Raw genomic sequence first — 19225 nt, forward strand, 5'->3', positions numbered from 1 at the left:
CTATGTCCGGCCAAGGCGATAACCCTACGGGCTCCCACGGTTGGAACCCCGAATGGTTCAGTTCACAACCGTTTCCTAGTCCGGAAACGGAATATTCGGCCCCTCCTCAAACCCAAGATTCGGCCGTTCCGGGTGGCTACCGTCCATACCCAATCGACTACCAAGGTGCCTCCGAAGGACGATACGGGTGGACACCGGAGCCTAGGCCGACCGCCCCCTCCCAACCTCCGCAAGCTCCTACTCGCGGCAGCGGTGTCCGCACACCGTACACGCCGGCTGAGATGGATAAATTGTTCAAGGCGTACTTCGAAATCTCCGAAGATGCGGCGGTTGGCACGAACCAATCGGACGATCACTTTTGGTAGCGCGTATCTCGCCGGTACAATGCAAACCGGCCGCCGGGAACGATCGAGCGCAACGAGAGTATGGTGCGCAACTGCATCGGCCGAGCCAACGACGAAATTGGCAAGTTCAATGGCTATTTCCTCCAGGAGTCGCGGAATGCCGGGAGCGGCCGGAGCGAGGTCGACATCATCACTGCGGCGCTGAGCACATACCAATCCATGAACGGTAAGTCGTTCAAGTACCTTAACGTTTGGCAGGAAATGCGGTTCCACCCGAGGTATCTGGGAGGCGTAACATCCTCCTCTAGCGGCTCCTCCAAACGGTCAAGGTCGGTATCCCTATCCGACTCCGGCTCCGAAGAAGTGGCTAGCCAACTCGCCGGAGCTAACTTGGGTAGCCCCGACGCCGGACCAAGCGGTTCCCAACACCGACCGCAAGGAAGGAAGAAGGCGGCGGCCGAGCGCCGGTGCTCCGCGACTCCATCGGCCCCTGCCCCCGAACCCGGTCGTGGATGCTCTAAGCCCCTACCCATATACTCTTTTTTGTGTTTTGTTCTATTTATATAATTGTCGAAATCTTAAAAACTTTAGCTCAGCCCTCACCAGTTTAATGCTATTGAAGGTTAAATGTTTGGAAACTGAAGGATAAAAGGGGCTGAGAATTAAAAATTCTTAAATTGCAGAGAAAATGGTAAGAAACGATTTGGGTGTTTTAAAGAAGAAGATGATGCAGTCTGAGAAAAAGAATAATACTATCATTATTACAGTAGCTTTGTCAAGTGTTAAGTGTCTCGGCAAACGCGCAACACTACTATTCATTAGTTTTAAAATTTATCTTAAAATAAAATGGAGTACTACTATTTTGTTCAATTTAATTCTTTATTTTGTTTTCTATTTTGCATTGGAACCTTTAATTTTGTTTAGTCGCTGTCTTTTTTTGTTGTTAATATTCAACTTTCTATTTCTTTCTTTTCTCTTCAGTTTTAATTAAATTATGCAAAACTTTATTTTTATCATTCTTTATTAACATTTGAGGATAAGAAAAAGAATATGTAAATATGAATTGTTTCATTCTGTTGATTAGGTATTTGTTAATTAGTTTCTTGCAATATAAAAAATATTTATGCATTTTCATAGATTTTAAAAATGATTTTTATATGCTATTACTTCACATATCCTATATTATGTGTTTTCTTTAACTACCCACGTATATTAAAAAAATATAAAGAAAAGTTAGCGAATTGTTTGGAATCAGAGTCCCTTTTAAACAGTCCCATTTCACTTTTTTTTTGCTAACGGACCTCAAATTTGACTAACTAATTTATCTCACATACCATTATTTTTTTTTTCAAAACCCACTTTACTTCACATTTCTTAAAATCAGTGACTGATCAAAGTGAGACATATATTAGGGAACGAATGGAGTATATATAGTAGAGCCCCTATTGGAAAAAATTCATGCGTCCGCCATTAGCCATAATAAGATAAATTTCGAGGTTTACAACGAATTTAAACTTGAAAAGAAACGTCATATTTTATTTTCAAAATATTGGTTTTGTTTGAGAGGTTAGTTTTATAAGGGCTCGTTATGATTTACGAACAACGGTTATGTTGAATAGGACAGATTAGGCTTCATATGAAACATAACACAAAAATAGAAGAATAATGCAGAAAATAAAAATGAAAATAATATAGTACTATTATATTATGGTTAGATTATTTTGTTGCAATTATTATATAGCCTTTTATAGATTCCAATTTATGAAAGATATATTATAATTCTAGTAATTATTTTCTTGATTTGATTTCTTATAAATTATTTATTGATTCTTGCCTTCATTCTTGCCTTTCATTGAGATTTTTTTCCCAATAGATCTAACTTTTTACGTGCCAGTTAGGAGTGGGAGTGTGAATATCAGATATTGCATAACCGTATACCCACCACATATTAGATACCCGATATCCAATTTTATTTTAAATTCATATAATATGGAGTTCATTTTTAGTCCGTTTAACTTCATTTTGTTTTTCACATCATTTTACTTTATTTTAGAAATGATGAAATAAAATGATTTTAAATTGAACTTTGTATCATGTAATAATGAACTTGTTTATTCGACAATTTGACATTATCACAATCCAAAGAAACAGAATGTGTGTATAGCTAACAAAAAGCTAAAGTCCAAAACTGGTTTTATACATATGCCCATTGTTGTGACGAAATAGAGTAATTGAATAATCGAAATAAACCGAAACGTAAAGAGACACAGATTTACGTGGTTCACCAACGTTGTATTGGCTACGTCCACGGTCAAGAAACAATAACATATTGTATTATGATAGCGGTTACAGATTACAGAGTTTTGTGTCATACTTCTATATAAATAGGCACACAAGACGTGCTAGGCCCAATATAACAAATAAGACCCAATACAGTGAGTCCCCCGTTTGACTAGCGACAAACTGTATAGATTCAAAGAATACTAACACCCATTTTACAAGTCTTTTGATCCAAGATATTTGTTGTAGATTACGTATAAACAATTCCATCCACGTGAAACTCGTTCAATAGATACTTTCACAAATGTAACTAGAATTAAATCAACATTCCAAAAGTAATAAGAAGTTGGAAGTCAGCCAAGTTCATATAATTAAGTAACTAAACGCAGCTCAAATTAATGAGTACACATTTTCTGGTTACATATAACTATACTAACAGTCGCCGCCGGCAAAAGGTAAGCTGCATGAATAAGCACATCATCAGCTTAGCATTTAACACACACACACACACACACACACACACACCAGCATCTATGTGTACCCAAAGACAGGTGGTTTTGGTAAATCATGAACTTGATAAAAGATTTGGGAAGTAAGAAATGCCCAAATCAAATCAAACCCTAGCTACCTATTAGTGTATTCATAGATGCAAGACGTACCCCAGCTTGAGAGCAGTGTCGGAGACGCTCCTGTCGTCGTCCAGACAGCGGCCGCCAGAGTTGGTGATCGACTCAACTGAACTTCCTAGCTCCGCCGTGTTTCTTGTGTTCTGCGCACACATCATTATTCAACAACTACCGTGTAAAATCTCACAGACGAGATCCTCGATTCCAAAATCGTGCTTGTAATAATTAATCTCTAATTCCATTCGTTAAATTGCCTCGAAATGCTTACATGGAGACAATTTAACGAATGGAATAGGAGATATATACAAACACGGACAGACAGTCTGTCGAAGAAAACTAAAACAAACTAGCTATTTTTATACCTCAGCGAGTTGTTTCAGCATTGCATTTTCTTCCTCCAGTTGTATCTCCTGCATTCTCAAACAATTACTAGAATTCATATATTTTGGGATACATGATTAACTATTGAAGTCGTTGACATGAAAAAAACGTATAGGTTTAAGTCGGAACATGCCCTCGTCTTCATCTTGCTGATCTCGCTCATAAGCAAGTCATTCTGCAATACACGACATCACTCCACATCATCAGCAACAATAGTCAAAACATATGAGACTGATTAAACTTGGTGATTTAAATAACTATTCGCCTAAACTAAATAGCACGAAAAGAAAACTGTACCTTTTTTTTCACAACACGGCCCAATGCTGACTCAACCACTCTCTCCAGCCTGGCCAGTTCATTCATGCCGAGCCCTTGGAGCTCTTCCCCATTAAGTTGCCTACACAAAGGCTTTTCGATCAGTTTTCAATGCGATAATAATGGAACTACATCACCATGCGTGGGACACGAGTTAATGTGTTAATACTTGAGCTCGAGAGTCAAGGCTGAGAGTTCCTTGCTGGTTGCACCATTGTTGTCGCCTCCCTCCTGAAAATGTAAGAGAAGACAGAGACTTAACTTTAATAGAAGGATCTCGAATGATCCAATAATTATGTATGTGGGAAATAACTAACGGCACAGTTTAACAGAAAGGAGTACAATATGATTGAATATCCCTTGCAATTTACTTAACTATATATAAACCTTGATATTATTAGAGATTAAGTTTAGTTAATCACCTGATTTTGGAGAATCTGCCGGAATCGGCTGCTACCCTCTGTATGCATCTTAAGCTTTTGGATGATTTGTATCATGCTTCAAAATCGACAAAGCCAATCATGAAATACCTTGCATAATTCTTGCTCAAATATCACCAAAATATGGTTTATACCGACAACAATATTAGACAATAAAACTTGAAAGAAGTAGTATTATATAACTTTTGAGGGAATCGTATTCCTTGGCATGCAGCTCACATTTCTCATCATATACAAAATGATCTTCTAACACCAATCTTAAAAGGAATTAAATAATTAAAGGATAAATAGTACTCTCTCCCATAATTCCTTCATAATTGAGACATTTTTTTGGCACGGAGTTTAAAAAATGATGTGTAGTGTGTTAACTGTTAAGTGATTAGATAATAAGATAGATAAAGTAAAAGAAAGAAAATAGTAGAAGAGTAAATAAATTAGAGAGAATGAAGTAGAGAAGAAAAAGTGAATTACTTATTACCATATATAGAAATAACTTGACAACACAGAAATTTTTGAAATGGAAAAATGACTTAACTGAAGGAAAATAAGAAGTAGTACATTAAATATCAAATTCTTGCACCATCATTTATAATCCAAACTATGGGAAATGTTGTTGATGCTATCAACAACATGAAGACGTCATAGTTTTCGCAACTGAAGAGGCCATCCGCGGGTTTCAGCGGACGTCCGTCGTGACGTCCGCTATTGCGGTGACACGACGGACGTCCCAGCGGACGTCCCAAATTTTGATTTAAAAAAGAAACTCTATATATACGGCTCGTTGTAAACTCTATATATACGATATTTTTAAAACTCTAACGCATGTATTATCGTCGAAAATGAAGTCCTAAAACAAAAACATATCATACCGTCGGGAAACTATATACAGCGAGACCCCGTTCGGCTAACGGCAAACTATACAGATTAAAGGCATAACATGTACTTTGTTTGAATTGTTTTTTGGTTCGGGATGTTTTTTTGGTGAACTATGTATTTTTTTAATTTAAATATGTATGTTTTTTTTGAAATAAAATGGTTGCATTTTTCTCGTATTCGTGTCGAAATTTTAATTCCGTAAATTATATATTTGTGAATTTTGATTATTGTGGATGTCCGTCGGGATGTCCGCTATTGTGGAGTGTGATGTCCTTATGACGTGGCAGTGTTGTGGGATGTTCTTATGACGTGGCAGGAGGTGTTTTGGGATGTCTGCCGGGACATCCGTCCCTATTGTGGATGCTCTTATAATTATATTATTGAAAAGCATGTTTCGAGTAGTTTGTATGATTGAAATTGATTGTATACAATAAATTCTACAATTCACTCTTACCAAGGAAAAAAGAATAATTTTATCGTATTATGTTTGCTTATGTATTTATAAGATGTTTATCAAACATTTAAATATATAAGAAGCAAACAAGTTTAAGTCTTCAGCATAGTAGACTGGTTGTGAACGACGTTTACAATAGGCAACACAGTTAGTTCTTTGCAGAAGTAAGAAGTACTCCCTCTATCTCATACTACTCGCACTTTTCATTTTAGGCCATAAATAAAAGATTGAGTAATTAGTGTAATTAAATTAAAATTTGAAGTGTTATAAGGAAACACTTTATTAACTCTAATAGTTTAATAAAACACTCTAATTCTTACTTAAAATAAAGATAGTGCAAGCAATTCGGAGCGGGCCGAAATGGAAAAGCACGAGTAGCATAGGAAGGAGGGAGATTTTACAACCTAGATAGCTCTTGGCTACCTAATCATAAAATGTTGCAGTGTCAGTCTGCAAGTTTCCCTGCCTAGGAAACTAACGGTGTTGTTTAGCATTGAATGGATCAGACAGTAGAGATAAGTCTTTCTTTGCTATTTACTGAAAAATAAGATCTCGATGATTGTTATTTTTTAATCATTGTTGAATTAACGTTAATTATACAATATTGGTAATGCGCTACATTATCTGCAAGTTTCCCTATCTTAGGAAACCAATTGTTTTGAGTCTATGCCTTTTTGTATTTGTGTGTATATAAAGAATACATTATCATATATAATTATGCGTCTTTTATCAAGCATCTTATATATTGCGAAAGGATCACGAGAATTAAGAATGACGCATAAATACTATTCCCTCCATTCGTCATTAATTATGACAAATTAACCTAGCTCAGGTTTTTAACATATGTAAGAAAAATAAGTGGAAAAAATTAATGAAATGTCATTCACACTTTTACTAATTAGTTTTATAATAAAATGTGAGTAAAATGAGTTAGTGTAATTGAGCAGAGACATGACTAGCATATATCAAGAAGGCTCCATTTCCTTCCAATGGGAGAGGTAAAGTTATATAACTACCATATTTACCTTTTTTCATGAAAAATCATTCTCCAAGGGAGGAGGCATTTGATAAGGTATTATACTTTTTTTCCATTTTGAGGAGGTATCTTTACCTCTTCATTGATGGAGAGGTAAAATCTTATAACTACCATATTTGCCTTTTTTCATGAAAAATCGTTCTCCAATGGGGAAGATATTTGAGAAGGTATTATACTTTATGTTTTTTAATGCATTTTGTACTATTATTTTATTTTTAAAAAATCATTTACCTCTCTTTATACTTTTTTCTTTTGGAATGTGTTACTTTTTAGATGGGTATATTTCATATTTTGATAAGGTAAATAGGTGATATACCTCTTTCATTTACCCTTCTTTGTTGAAGATGCTCTGAAGTACTAATTTACAGTACTATAAATTTATTTATTGTAATTTCTCACTAATTGCCCCTTCTAAAACCCTTGAATTCTGCTTATGTATCCTTTCTGTATAAATCTCTAGCTCTATCCCTCAATATTAGGTTTACTACCAAAAGAAATAAAAAGCAAGTGTAAACAAATATTGACAGATATGCCGAAAAAGAAAGTAGAGATAAGTAATGGCGGACGGTAATTAAACATGCATAACTACGTTAAATTGTATGCGTAAAAAATTCGCAAATTAGCCATGGGTTTGAATTCCATTGGTGGCGAATTATTCACGATGTTCTTATGCATGGAGCTTACTATGCTTATGTATGCGTCGTCCTCAGTTAATCTCATGTTAAATATAATTCTTTCTATATAACGCCTTATATATATGCGATCACCTCTCTGTGCTCATAATTAAAAATTTAAAACTAAGTTTATTTTTCATATAAATATTTTCTTATGAATGATTATGATTAAATTAAATATAAAACCTTAATATATTACTACTCCCTATGTGTTAGCTTATTACTATATCAAGAGAAAAAAAAGGTTTTCTGAAATCATTTAGCTCTATTTATATCCAACGCCCCTACCCACCACTATACATTTTCCCTAGGGAACTAGAATGACTTAACAATTTTAGTGACCATTAGTCATTTTTATTTGGATCACAGGTGGGTTTTGATGTAGCTTCACACCTAAAAAACATGAATCAAACATATAAAGTAAATAAATTTCCATCCTTAGAAATTTAAACAAGTATGCATATAGTGAATAGTAAAGATATGCCAAAAAGTTATAAGAACATGCACTGCTTTCATTTGATTGGGGGAGGGGGAGACATTGTTATGATAATTATAAGAGATGATGAAGCATGGAAAATTATTAGGCTACCCAAAAAATTGGACAAGAGATATTTTTTGATATGTAAACAAATGAGGTTTGAGGTGTATCTACTTGTGGAGGGTGTGAACATCTAGATAATATATATTTAGCCCAACCATTATATATCTTCATTTTCATTTTTCATCAACTGAAGATGGTAGCATATCTTGATTCACAGCAGCTGTAAATCTTATTTTCCATCCCCATATTATTAGTTATGCTTAATTTGAAAACTAGAATCGCTCATATATCATCTTTTTACCTTGACTTATGAAAGCACTTGCCAATTGCCATACCCATACAAATAGTTTTCCATCATTGAGTGACACCTAAGTAGTGATTAATGTGAGACTTGACAAAATACTAACTACTATATAAATAAGTATTTTCCGTTTTCAGAAAAAAGTTATTACTAGTATTTACCTATAATTATCTTTCAAAAAAGTATTTTTAAAGTAAAATCAATCACATAAAAAGCACTTCAATCGATAAGCTCAGACTAATTGTGAAGAGAAATTATATGTAGACGACAAGAAATCGTACGAAGATGCAGTAAATTTTTAATGGTAAAGAGTCATATATACCATAAAATCATTTATGAAGTAGTAGTAATTTGTTTGGAAAGAAAGAATTAATCATCTATCTCTCTCTCTCTCAAAAGCAAGATTAGTATTGGAGAGGGAGAGAGGAATATAAATGATGAAAAGCAGCATCAGCAGTACTATTCAAAATGAGAAGATATGATGATATCTTAGAGAGAGAGAGAGAGAGAGAGAACCTGGAGGTGGAGTAGTCGTAGAGCCTGCCTGTGGCCGAGAAAACGATGAGAGCAATCTCAGCATCGCAGAGTGTGGCGAGTTCTTGAGCCTTCTTGAAAAGCCCTCTTCTCCTTTTGGAAAAAGTCACCTGCCTCGATGTCAAGTTATCGATCTTTTTTATCTGAATCTTTTGCCTCACCATCTCCCTACCTACAAGTACAACCCCATTGCATTGCATTGCATTGCATTGCATTGCACTTCATCAATTTTATAATTCCATTTTCCAATATTTAGAAAGAGAGCTCCCATTGCCAGGCCAGGCCAGGCCGGCGTGGGGTTTGTTTTTGATAAAACAATACATATAATTAATAAGCATAAAATCTTCAAGTACAATACCAAATCTGAAAGCCAGAAACCCTTCTTCCCAAGAAGAGCAAAAAGTAATAAAAATTCAGATATATAATATATTTAAAAATTGGGAGAGAAGCAACGGAATATTTCTAAATTTGCATAGAAAAAAATGGAAACTTTGAAATTAGTTGTAATTTGCTAATTCGGGGAAGAAATGACATCACCAGCAGATGAGGAAGCCCAAACTGCAAAGGCCACCAACCCTAGAGAGAGAGAGAGAGAGAGAGTGAAAAGCAAGGCAAATCTGAAAATCTGATTATGGATTTTGGAAGAGGTTATAAAAGATAGATAGTGGGGTAGGGGCAGTGCGCTGGAGCTCGAATCAAATCTCACGAGCATCACTTGCTAAGTGAAGCCTACATTTTTATTCGAGGATCATATCGCACTCTATTTCTTTTTACTAGTAAGATGCAAAAGCAAAACACAATGTATATAAGCAATGTATATGAAAAAGTTTGAAATATAAACAATGAAATTAATGTAAATATGAAATTTTAATAATGAAATTAATGTAAAAATAAAAATAAACGATATATCCAAACTACTCCCTTCGTTACAAGATAGTGAAGACGTTTCTTTTCGGCACGTGATTTTAAGAGAAAATGTGTTAAGTGAGTTAAGTAAAAGAAGAATAAAGTAGGAAATGAAAAAGGTAAATAGATGAATAAAGAATAAAGTAAGAGATAGTAAAGTAAGTAAGAAATATGTTGGCTTTTACTAAAAAGGAAAATGACTCTACTATTATGAAACGTATCAAAATGCTAAAATGACTCTACTATTATGAAACGTACCAGAATGACAAAATGACCCAAATACTATGGAACGGAGGAAGTACAAAAGATCATAAATAAGAGGTTGCACATATTTTTGCATTATTCGCTAATCTTGTCCACTATCTATCAAAGATGGATGGTCTCACGACAACTTAAAGCAAAAAAAAAATTGAACACCAATCACAAAACATATTAGAAGAACCCACCAGCCATGAAAGAAAAAATGTCATAAACAACAAAAATATGGAGTATATAGATTGGATAACAAAAGTAAGAAAGCAAAAACACAAAAAAGAAATAAAATAAAAAATCATAACATTAAAATGCCCTAGTCAACAATTTTCAAGAATTTGAACGTGTCTCATGTTGAGACAGCAACTACTAGACGTTTTAAAAGTTTAGAAGACTTGATCAATTTGTCAAATTGATATATGAGAATGGGTTGAGTAGTATTATACTGACAATGGGTGATAACGATACTAAACAATACTCTGAAACCACTATAGTGGTATCGTCTCGTTATGTATTCAACTTTTTTCGACAACTGTAATTATTTGCGATGTGTGCTAAGATCGATGACAATTCCAAACAACTCCTTGATGACATATATCTACAACGAGCTGCAGTGAACACATGGACTAACATCAATCAACACCGGGATATCAAAATTTAAAATTAAAAATAACTTATCAAGCCACATAACTTTTACGTTCATGAAAATCGAATTTTGAATAACATTGTTAGTTTGATGATAAGTCAGATAGTTATTATGTAAGTAATTCACAATATTTGTATTAAGAATTCAAAAAAATTCGAAACTATTACGTGTAATTCAATAATCTTCTATTACATAAAATTTTCAACAATTTGGTTAGTAACCTGGAAACTTTGTACTGATATTATAACGCCAATTAGAACTTACTCCATATATCAGTGTTTTATAATTTCGCCCAATATATGACATGAAAACATACATCATGGGTGTTTGTGAGGTTGATTAATTATTTAATTACAGATTGGGACTTTTTAAAAGTACTTCTCTCACGACTAATCTATTTTTTCTCGAAGCTAATGTTGGTATCTTTGTGTCAGTTAGTCAGTGCAGTGTTTATATTTATACTGTCATCTCTTTTTGAATTACATATAACAATATCCGTTATTAATTGAGATATGAAATTACCTTGAAACTTCACTTATTATCTTAACATAATTTTCTATAATTAACGGTTCAAAAAAAATCCATATGTGTTCCAAAAATGATTTCCGACAATCGCAAAATGGCGTCACTTGCTGAAGCACACATGTAGATTGTAGCATATGTAAATGCGCATCAAATTTGCTATCGACGTTCTTAATTTTTTTTCCTCTCAATATTTGAGTGAAATCACAATTATATCCCAACGTAAGTACTATCTAAATTATTAATCAAATGATTTATTGGTTTTTTAATTAAAACGAAACAAATAAAGCCAGGTAAGAGAACCTTTTGTGATGATGCAGCTGCCATTTACCATGTAAAGCAAAGTATTGCATCTCCTGAGTTTTGTACGATCATAAAGTTTAATAATTATATATTCCAAAACAAATTAATATTATTATTAGTTTGATACCTGTATTACAATTTATGAAATTAACTTGAAAAACTATAAAAGGAGAAATTATAGTACATGTTTTTTTAATTAATTCTCAAAGGGAGGTTTATTTTAGTTGGTAGTACATATTTCTGCAAATACTATATTTTACATCTACTTTCTTACTTTTGTACCATAATAACATTTGTAGGTTGCACATCCATATTAAAAGTGGTAAAGAACTTAGACTTATTTAGGTCTGCACATACAAATCAAAAGTAGTGGAGTTATATTATGAATCAGTACAAGTGGATTGAAATAAATTTATTAGTACTACATGTAGGTGTATATATGCGTAGGTTTAGGTAGGTGGTAGTAAATAAAATTTATTTAACTATACCAACTGGTTTATTCAGAGAGAATACCAGGGTAAATTAAATAGAAAAATTATTAATTCATGCTAAAAGCAACTTTTGAAATTCAACAACTAAACAACCGTATATCACTGCAAATGATTTCTTACTTTTCGTGAAAATACCAATTGAAATAAGGATTTCTTCAAACAACAAAAATCTGAATAAACTATTATATTCAATTGGTTACAAACCCGTCCCATGGATGAGAGATGGAAGTTGGAAGGGGTATATAATTCTTGCCCAACCTCAATTAGTTTGAGACCTTTTGGGAGTGACTCAAAATAAATTCGTGCGGGCTTGACCATTAGTTTGAGCCCTTTTGGGAGTGACTCAAAAACAAATCCGTGTGAGCTTGATCCAAAACGGATAATATCAAACTAACGTTGCAGTCGACGATCCTAACATTCAACACTATAAAATTGATACAATATTAACATTAATTCGGCCACCAAACTTATAGGAGTACAAAACGAACATTAATTGGTTATAAAGTCTAGATTTATAGCTATGAGAATTTACTCCCTAAGTCCCACAATAATTGTCACTCTTTTCCATTTCGGTCTGTCCTATAATAATTTTCCCACTTCATTTTTTACTATAAATGATAATTAGATCATACATTCTACTAATTCACTTTACTAATATTTTATTATAAAAGTGACCCAAAAATAAATTCATGCGAACTTGACCTAAAGCGGGCAATATCAAACTAAAGTCGACGATCCTAACATTCAACCCTATAAAATTGATACAGTATAACATTAATTCGGCCACCAAACTTATAGGAGTACAAAACGAACATTAATTGGTCATGAAGTCAACATTTATAGCTATGAGAATTTACTCCCTCATTCCCACAATAATTGTCACTATTTTCTATTTCGGTCAGTCCCATAATAATTTTCACACTTCATTTTTACCATAAATAATAATTAGATCCTACATTCTACTAATTCACTTTACTAATATTTTATTATAAAATTAATATAAAAAAGTGAATCTCACGTTACATTAATTTTTCTTTATATTTCTTAAAAGTCGTGCTCGTAATAAAAGTGATACTATTTATTATGGGATGGAGAGAATTATTAGGAAGAAAAGTGAGATGGTGCATTGGATAGGAGTATGTGATTGAGGTTTGTGCCGTGCGAGAGGAGGGGCATAGGATGCAGTCGATTATTTATAGCTGGATTTGAACTTCGTACCCAACACTTCATAAATTTTATCCACTTGCTTATTCATATCTGTACGGACTCTCCAATGCTTGCTTCTGAAAAATGGAGTACACAAAGTTTTAGAGGGGAGTATTCAAATTTGAGGATTGAGGTTATCAAAAACGAGGAAGAAAAAATCACATCAAATCAAATCAAAACAAAACAAAACAAAACAAAACAAAATACTGCTCCACCATATTCAAATCAATTCGAGATTCATGTTTTCAGAAAGTATAACGATGAAATATACGAAAATCTGAATTCGAACAAAAAATATACTCTTTCAGTCCAATAAAAATATAGGCATGAAGTATGACACGAGAATTAAGATAAAATTGATAAAGTAAGAGAGAGAGGGAGGATGGTATGATAAAGTAAGAGAAATAAGGCCATCCACAATAGGAATAGCCCAGCAATAGCCCAGCCATAGCCCAGCCACTGCCACATCATCAGCACTAAAAATCCTCCTGCCACATCATCAAAACAAGCAAATAGCCCAGCAATAGCCCAGCCACATACTATCCACATCATTATTAACAAATATATACAAAATGAAATAATTAAAAATCACACAATATACGGAATTAAATTTACGACACAAAAACGAGAAAATTCACTAATATTAATAAAATATAAAAAGTACATTAATTAAAAAAAATTACATAATTAAAAAAAACTAATGGCGGTCAATCCTCCGTGCCCATAACTCTTCAATTAAATCCTTTTGGAGTCGAATATGAGTCGTCGTTTGGCGCATGTCGGCGTGTGCTTGTAAGAGGCCGGCTTCATCGTGAGGTACCCCACTCCGTACGTTGGGGGCGGCCACGCCGTGGCTTGGACCGGCTTCATTATCGTCGTTGACCCAATTGGTCAGTTCGCCACCTTCATCTTCGACAATCATGTTGTGCATGATAATACATGCGTACATGATATCAGCAATGCATTGGACATCCCACAAACGCGTTGGACCCTTAATTGCCGCCCATCGAGACTGGAGCACACCAAATGCGCGCTCCACGTCCTTGCGCGCCGACTCCTGCCGTGCCGCAAAGTAGGCCTTCTTCGCATCTCCTGGGCATCGGATCGTCTTCACAAAGACGGGCCACCTAGGGTATATCCCATCCGCCAAGTAGTAGCCCATATCATGTTGGTTGCCGTTGGCGACAAAACTGATGGCCGGACCGACGCCCTGACACTGCTCGTTGAAAAGTGGCGACGAGTTGAGGACGTTGAGGTCGTTGTTCGAACCAGCTATCCCAAAATACGCGTGCCAAATCCAAAGCCGGTAATCAGCTACGGCCTCCAGGATCATCGTGGGATTCTTTCCCTTGTAGCCGGACGTGTAGAACCCCTTCCAGGCTGCGGGACAGTTCTTCCAGTCCCAATGCATACAATCTATGCTCCCTAACATACCCGGGAACCCATGCTGACTCCCGTGCATCCGCAACAGATCTTGGCAGTCTTCGGGGGTAGGCTTTCGCAGATACTGATCACCGAATACTTCTATCACTCCCAGACAGAAATTCTTCAGACATTGCAAGGCAGTCGTCTCACCGATGTGGAGATACTCGTCCCACATGTCTGCCGCGCCTCCGTAGGCCAACTGCCGGATTACCGCAGTGCACTTTTGAATAGGTGTGTGGCCGGGTCTGCCAGACGCATCGTGTCTGAAGCGGAAATACAGATATCGAGACTCCAAAGCGTTGACAATACGCATAAACAGGTTCCTGGTCATCCTAAAACGACGCCTGAAAATGTTGGCGTTGAACCGAGGCTCCTGTGCGAAGTAGTCTTCGTATAGGCGCTGATGTGTAGCTACGTGATCCCGATCAATCACACTGCGGCGGTGGACCACTGGGGGAGGTCGATGTATCGCCGGCTGCAAGGCCCTTTCCATCCATTGGTTTATCGCGTTGGTCGTATAGGCGTCCAACGCCTCGGCCATTCGACGTTCGTACTCCTCAGCATCCCCTCCGCTACCACCACTACTACCACCAGCATTACTCATTTTGCGTTGTTGATATTGAACAGAAATTAAGATAGAGAGAGTACTCGTTAAAACAAGTCGTGCGAATGAAAATGACGAACAAAGCGCGTATATATAGTGTTTCGAAAAAAAAAATTATTTTTTCGCGCTAGGCGGTGCGCTGGGCGATCCGGGCGCTGCAATAGCGCCGAACGGACCGCCCAGCCGACCGCCCAGCGCCACATAACCGCCCAGCGCTGCACGGTTTCTCTCTCCACTCAGCCGTTGGGCGCCTATTGTGGATGGTCTAAAGAGAATGGTAGTTAAAGTAGAATTAGTGGATAGTGAGACCTGTATTATTTAATTGATACAACTTTCTAAAAATGGAATGCACATATTTTTGTGGGATGGACGAAAATAGAAAGTGCACATATTTTTATGGGACAAATGGAGTATTATAAATATTAAAACAAAATATTAGTTGAACTAAAGATTTTATTTAAACAGTAGTATCATATGGAGTGCGTTATAATGCTAACTTTTCTTAAATTGCTAACTTGCTAACTCATCAATGTAGTGTATTATAAATGTCAATACGATCACATTAAAATTTCAATACAAATTGTGTTGACATTTTTATAAATTGTGTTGATATTTAACAATGTCAACACAATGTAATAAAATATAAACTTAAATTTATATTGACATTTCCATATTATCGTATTAACATTTTTAATACATTGCATTGATGAGTCAGCAGAGTCGTTAACAACGAATCACACCCTAGTATCATATTTCATATATATATATATGAAATATAACTCTAATATATATCAACCTAAACCCTAAAATCCGGCATTTTGACAAAACAAATTCGATTAGATCCAAAAATTTGAAAAATCGAAAAATGAAAATTCAGAATGTAATTTTATAATTTCGCTTTTATTAATTAGATTCAATCATATTCCGATTCCAAATATTTTTTTTTCACCTAAGAAAATGGTCAATTTTACTTTTATACTTGGTGGTTGGTTGATACTCCCTCCGTTCTACAGTAATGCAGATATTGATTAAGAAAATTTGTGGTAAGTGAGTTAAGTAAAGAAATAATAAAATAGGAAATGAAAAGGGTAGATGGACAAAGATAGAATAAAGCAAGAGATAGTAAAGTAAGTGAGAAGAAATTTGTTGACTTTTACTAAAAAGGAAAATAACTCCACTATTATGGAATATACCAAAATAATAAAATGATTCCACTACTATAAAACGGAAAGAATATTATTTAGTACTACTCCCTCCGTCCAACTCAAGATGGCCACATTCTTAAGTGACACGAGATTCTAGAAAGTGTTGTTAGGTAGAATAAAGTAGAGAGGAAAAATGTAGTTGAATATTTTAATGAGGAGAAAGGAGAGACGAGGTTTTTTCTAAATTTGGAAAGTGACTATCTTGTTTAGAACATACGAAAAAGAAAAAAATGACCATTTTAAATGAGACGAACGAAGTATTATTTAATTTGTGCTAGATAAATACAACGCTGAAAAGTCTTCTGTGGTAGACTGGTAGTAAAGTGAAAAGTCTTATAATCTTATCTACTTCCGCATTAAACTACTCCAGATGTTTTATAAATGCCTGGGGTGTTTACGAGACTAAGAGTACTATCCAACTGGGCCTAAGTCTTAAGCCCATCAGCCCAATAACCTAATGACCTAGCCGCCCAACCCGAAACCCGTTCCGGACCCATTATGAGACCGCAACATTTTGAATAACTGATCAATGCCTCGGACTTGCGTGTTTTTAAATTCTTTCTATCTCTTTGTTCCATAAAAATGTCAAAATAATATTATTTTTATGGATGGAGGATGTACAAGACTTTTATGCAAGTTTTATTTCAGATAATTCTATTTTATGAGAAACTGAAATTGAAATTGAAATTGAAATTGAAATTTTTAAGTTTTGAGTTTTGAGTTTTGATTCCAAGTTTCCAACACGTTAGATATAGAATTAATGCGAACGCAAAGACCTTACCTTGCGGCGATGGACTACTGCTTCTGTGTTTTCACTTTCAGTTACTGAAAGTAATCTCGTGTGTGTTCTTGCACACATAGTTCTCTCCGCGAGAACATGTGTCCTTTCTGATCAACCTATATTTACCTACTTTAATGATTTGTTTCCCTTTCGGTATGCTTATACACATTCTTTATCTTCCAAGAATTAACGAAGATAGCCCCTTTCAAATTGAGCAGTGAGAGAGGGTGATGCAGAGATCTGCAATGGCCAAGGCGCTTTTCCAATCCTCGTCTCTTGCTTGCTCCTCTACTATGGATATCTCCTACAATTCATCTAAAGCTTCTCATGTATAGTATTAATTATTGCTTATTTGTAGAGCATGTGTTCAATTGTACAATTCACTCTCTTGAAATTGATGCACTGCTCAATTGTTTTGTTTTGTTTTGTGTGGAAGATATTTGGTTCCCAGTTGAGATCTCCGGAAATTGAGCAGACCCAATTGAGATTCTTGGATTCTTCTAAGTAAGTGCCCAAAAGTTGAAATCTTTATCTTCAGTAATTATTATTGGATGCACATTCCTTGTGGTTTTGCTCTGTATATGTTCGTTTCAGGCAACTGTGTAGTGAACTGGTGATTGTTATGATGTTGTAAGAAAATGTTTAGAATCAACAATCGTAGCAGCATAATGTAGTGAGTACTAGCAGTCTAGTCCAGTTTGCTCTGAAATTCTGCTTTATATCAACAGCTTTAAACACTTATGTAACCAAACATCTAGGTGTGGCTATGTGTTAGCTAGAAATCGAGTTTGCTAATGAATGTTGTAGAGTTCAGGAAATTGGTTAATTGAACTGAAGTCCCTGTGTATTTGCATTGCACTTGCTTTGATTGTTAACCTGTAATTTGATGAAGTATAATGTAGTTGGTCCTTGGGATTGCCTGCTACACATTAAAGTGCAGATGCGCGTCGTGTCACAATGAGATAAAAACAGTGAAGCAATTAGTTCTGAATCTCAGATTCTTGCAGCTTGAGGTTCCGTAGTCAGATTGCCTCGCACTCCTTTTATTCTTCTTTTTCTTGATTGGAAATGGTGGTGGCGGGATACAATCCGGGAAATTGAATAGACTTTTAGGATCCGTAGTCGGATTCAACGGCTTCTTCTTCTTTGCATCACGTCGATTTGCATCTTCTTCTTCTTGTCGACCATCTCTAGCTTCTCTGTAGTGGTCCACTCACTTCCCTCGTCCGCCCCTGCGTGCGAGGTTTGTAAGCCTAACAACTTGTCCGCCCTTGCATGCAAGATGTGTGGGCCACTATGTACCACTTGTTCTCTAAGTCTCTCTAACTCTTTCTCACTTCTCAATACGACTGCTTTGCATTGCTCATTAACCTTTGGGTTCGTTACCGTGGTGCTTGGAATAGCTCCTTGGGGGTTTGGGTTTGTGCAGCTGTTGCAAGTTGGCCTATCATCATCTCCAAGTTCTTCATTGTGGCATCAATGTGGCCAAACTTTTCATTAATTTTTTCCTTAAAATGATCATTCTCCTTTTGACTCTTAGTCATGAAGGAGTAAATCTGCACAACTTGATGGGTGATAAGGGGGAAGCTATAGATCCATGGTGGTTACTATGACTTCACCGACTGTACATTTGAGAAGTGGACACTCGACTACAAGGGTAGCACCATGGTATGTATCCGAGAGCTCGTGCTCTATAAAAAACCGAGAATTCTGGGCCTGAGGCTGAGTTCCTCTTATAGGTTGTCTTGGTTGTACCGCAATAGTACAGTTATATTCAAATTGTGTGGGTGTGTGTATGCTTTTAATTTTTCAAGATGAAGTCATTACTCATTAGTTTAGCGCTATACAGGTATGAACAAAAGAAATCGGGTTGATGAACTCAATTTTCCTAAAGAACTAGTAGTAATAAAAGAAAAAGTTAACTAAGATTAGAAAGACTTAGGCCATCCGCAACGCTGTCTCTTATCTGTCTCTTAACCGTCTCATCTCTTCACTATTCATGGGACCCACTGTACTTTTCATCCCATCTCTTAACTAAGAGACAGTACCTGCAACCCTGTATCTCTTAACATTCTCTTAACC

General features: G+C 35.7%; 1 protein-coding gene and 1 long non-coding RNA gene across 2 annotated transcripts; one reads left to right on the forward strand and one right to left on the reverse strand.

Moving 5' to 3' along the window:
• Nucleotides 1-2893: 2893 nt before the first annotated feature.
• LOC121806371 (MADS-box protein AGL24-like) lies at nt 2894-9533 on the reverse strand. The gene is made up of 9 exons (XM_042206384.1): nt 9340-9533; nt 8785-8974; nt 4369-4444; nt 4116-4177; nt 3929-4028; nt 3765-3806; nt 3613-3660; nt 3284-3393; nt 2894-3084 (listed from the first exon to the last, which is right to left on the reverse strand). The coding sequence occupies exons 1-9, from the start codon at nt 9512-9514 to the stop codon at nt 3057-3059; spliced, it is 831 nt and encodes a 276-aa protein (XP_042062318.1). The 5' UTR covers nt 9515-9533; the 3' UTR covers nt 2894-3056.
• Nucleotides 9534-16993: 7460 nt separating this feature from the next.
• Nucleotides 16994-18001, forward strand: LOC121807224. Its single transcript, XR_006051774.1, has 2 exons — nt 16994-17472; nt 17580-18001. It is a non-coding gene; the product is annotated as an uncharacterized LOC121807224 (long non-coding RNA).
• The last annotated feature ends 1224 nt before the right edge of the window (nt 18002-19225 follow it).

Source organism: Salvia splendens, chromosome 6 (assembly GCF_004379255.2).
Source record: "Salvia splendens isolate huo1 chromosome 6, SspV2, whole genome shotgun sequence".
Taxonomy (NCBI): Eukaryota; Viridiplantae; Streptophyta; class Magnoliopsida; order Lamiales; family Lamiaceae; genus Salvia; species Salvia splendens.

Coding starts and splice junctions, on each gene's coding strand:
- LOC121806371 (XM_042206384.1), bottom strand. CDS start 9,514: ATGCTCGTGAGATTTGATTCGAGCTCCAGCGCACTGCCCCTACCCCAC. Junction 4,445..8,784: donor TACGACTACTCCACCTCCAG/GTTCTCTCTCTC, acceptor TCGATTTTGAAG/CATGATACAAATCATCCAAA. Junction 3,085..3,283: donor GACACTGCTCTCAAGCTGGG/GTACGTCTTGCA, acceptor TTATTCATGCAG/CTTACCTTTTGCCGGCGGCG.